We start from the raw sequence: 2,580 nt of genomic DNA, 5'->3' as shown, positions 1-2,580 counted from the left end.
TGCACTCCAAACATACTTTTAATGTAATGTGGTCTCTGCAGGTAATGAGCTCCAAGAACCAGGGGAGCAGTTAAAGGAAGGACACATCCGCGACAGCAATAAGACAACCCTCGTATCTCTTCTGCACCAACACAACATCCCAGTTGTAGATGCAGGGATTGCCAAGGATGATCCAACCTTACTGCTTGCAGCTCTTCGGAAAGCTCTGGACCAGGCGAGCATCTTGGTCACCACGGGCAGCGTATCCATGGGAGAACGTGATATTTTGCGGCCTGTGCTCACTTCAGATTTTGGAGCAGAGATTCATTTTGCACAAGTGAGTTGTCCTTTAGAGGATGTGCTGCCTGTTTAGCCATTGCGTGGGAGCAGCCTGGTGGTGATTTTTTTTTTTTTAATGTAAGTTAGAGTTGGTATGAATTTTACCCTTTTTTCCTTTTCTTTTTAATGATGAAAAAAAAAAATTAGGGTTTTATTTTATGAAAATGATTAAAAAGCATTTAGATAAAGATTAAGATGACAATGCTCTAATTACTATAGAACCACTTTGATAGAAATCCTTTCATGTATATATTTGAGGATGAGTGAATAAGGTCTTTAGAATGAAAGTTAAGTCTTTAAATGCTGTTAAGCAAAAACAAGCATGGTAAACTTTTTGAGTAGAATGAACTACATTTCTGTGTGTGTGTGTGTGAAGTCTATGCTTGCATTATTTAGCTAATGGATTCATTACAATGTATTAATGTATTCTTTTAATAATTATTGTTCTTTTGTCTCTCCCTCTGTTTTCAGGTCTTCATGAAACCTGGGAAACCTACTACATTTGCCACATGCCTTTACAAGGGAGAGAAAAAGCTAATCCTGGGACTCCCAGGAAACCCAGTGTCAGCCATAGTTACCTCCAATCTTTACCTACTCCCTCTCTGTCGCAAAATGAGTGGTCGAAGTGCTGTTGAGAATACATGTATAAAAGTAAAGGTAAGTCCATGGGGGAATGGAGTAATGTTCATCAAGCTTCTAATGCCTGTGAAGTTAATGGATATTTGAATGGTGGTGTGTTAAGAATTTAGTGATGAATATGTGCTTCAAGTGAAGCACATATGAATGAATGAGTGATTTTTACAGCTATTGATTATAATCAAGTATTTTCTCTCTTCATAGCTGGCCTCCACCATATTTCTTGATCCCCGGCCAGAGTACCACCGAGCCACTCTATGCTGGGCACCTGGAGAGGATTTTGCTGTGGCATATTCAACTGGAAATCAGCTCTCGTCACGACTGCTTTCCATGGCATCAGCCCAAGCATTACTTAAACTTCCTCCTCGTACTGAGCAAACAAAGAGCATCTCGGAAGGGTCTCTGGTGGAGGCTCTTTTGTTAGGGATGTGAAGGTAGTATTTGGTTAGCCAAAGGTAAAACAATCACCGAATAATCATTACTTGACTGTTGATTTGCTTTTATAAGAATTGAGGAGGAAACTTATTTGGCCAAGTATTTGTAGAAGTTCCATAAAACATTGAGTTCTTTTTAAAAAACTGTCACGTTATAATTGCTATGATTATTACTTATAATTGACTTGCTTTTAGAAAAAAATATGAGATAAGGAAACATGTTTAGCCAAATATTAGGAAAAGTTGGAGAAAAAACATTCAGGTCTTTTATGTCAAAGATACAAAGTTTGCATTGATATTTAAGTGGGATTTAAAAGGGCCATGCACAAAGTTTATGATAATACAGATTACAGATTTGTTATTTTTATGTTTTTTTGTCTGGGAAATCTTTTGGATCAAAGAATTTCCATTTAATTGTGTGGTTTAATATGCACAGATATTGGTTTAATTGTGTATTGAAATATTATAATTTACAGAAATATTATAATTTACACAAGTTAAAAGTTTGTTCATGCTTCTTTGGGCTATTGAAGTGTAAGAAGTTTAAAGAGCCCATCGATATAATGTATAAGTATTTTGTTACTCTTTTGCAGCTGCATAATTTAGTTTAACAGAGAAGATATTCTTTATGTTCATAATGTGTTTCATATTCCTCACTAACAATTGTAAAGAATATTTCTTTTTTTGTTTAATTGTCATTTATGAAGGGGGAGTCTTGGAACCATAGCAGGTAAAAATGGTGCTAGAATTTAAGCTGAAAGTTAGTGTCATGGGCGGTATAAATGTTTTTTTTTTTTTTTGACAAATGTTTATTATTGATAAGATTTTCAGATTTATATTTTGCATAGACACATTGATAAGATATTTGAATAAAAAAAGAATTCTGTAAGTGTGTATTTTACTGTCCTTTCCTTACTTATTAAGGGCAGGTTTTCATAGTAATCCAGAGCTAATGAAGGGAATTATTATACAAAGGTTAAATCTGTTGACTAGTGTAATACCAGTTGATAACTCAAAATATTCATTATAATTTGTTGTATTTTGTATTCTTCAAATGGGTGTAAGTTATTGCAATATGCTGATAAATATAATAATTTTTATGTAGTTAAAGTTCAGCACGTATTGTAGAAAAGTGTAGGAAATATGTGTCTACTCTGTGGCAGAATATGTCAATACTATATTGTGGTATCAG

General features: G+C 34.6%; 1 protein-coding gene across 1 annotated transcript in view; it reads left to right on the top strand.

The window, feature by feature from the left end:
• Nucleotides 1–2,277, top strand: part of LOC119591506 (gephyrin-like) — a gene marked incomplete in the record, with an annotated part of 7,903 nt that extends 5,626 nt beyond the window's left edge. The window contains 3 exon segments of the mRNA XM_037940256.1: nt 42–316; nt 790–975; nt 1,159–2,277. Of these exon segments, the coding sequence (XP_037796184.1) occupies nt 42–316; nt 790–975; nt 1,159–1,386 (689 nt within the window).
• Between the last annotated feature and the right edge of the window lie 303 nt (nt 2,278–2,580).

This window comes from Penaeus monodon, chromosome 28 (genome assembly GCF_015228065.2).
Source record: "Penaeus monodon isolate SGIC_2016 chromosome 28, NSTDA_Pmon_1, whole genome shotgun sequence".
NCBI lineage: Eukaryota > Metazoa > Arthropoda > Malacostraca > Decapoda > Penaeidae > Penaeus > Penaeus monodon.
Note: the sequence above shows the minus strand (reverse complement) of the source record. Positions and strands in the feature narration are given on the sequence as shown.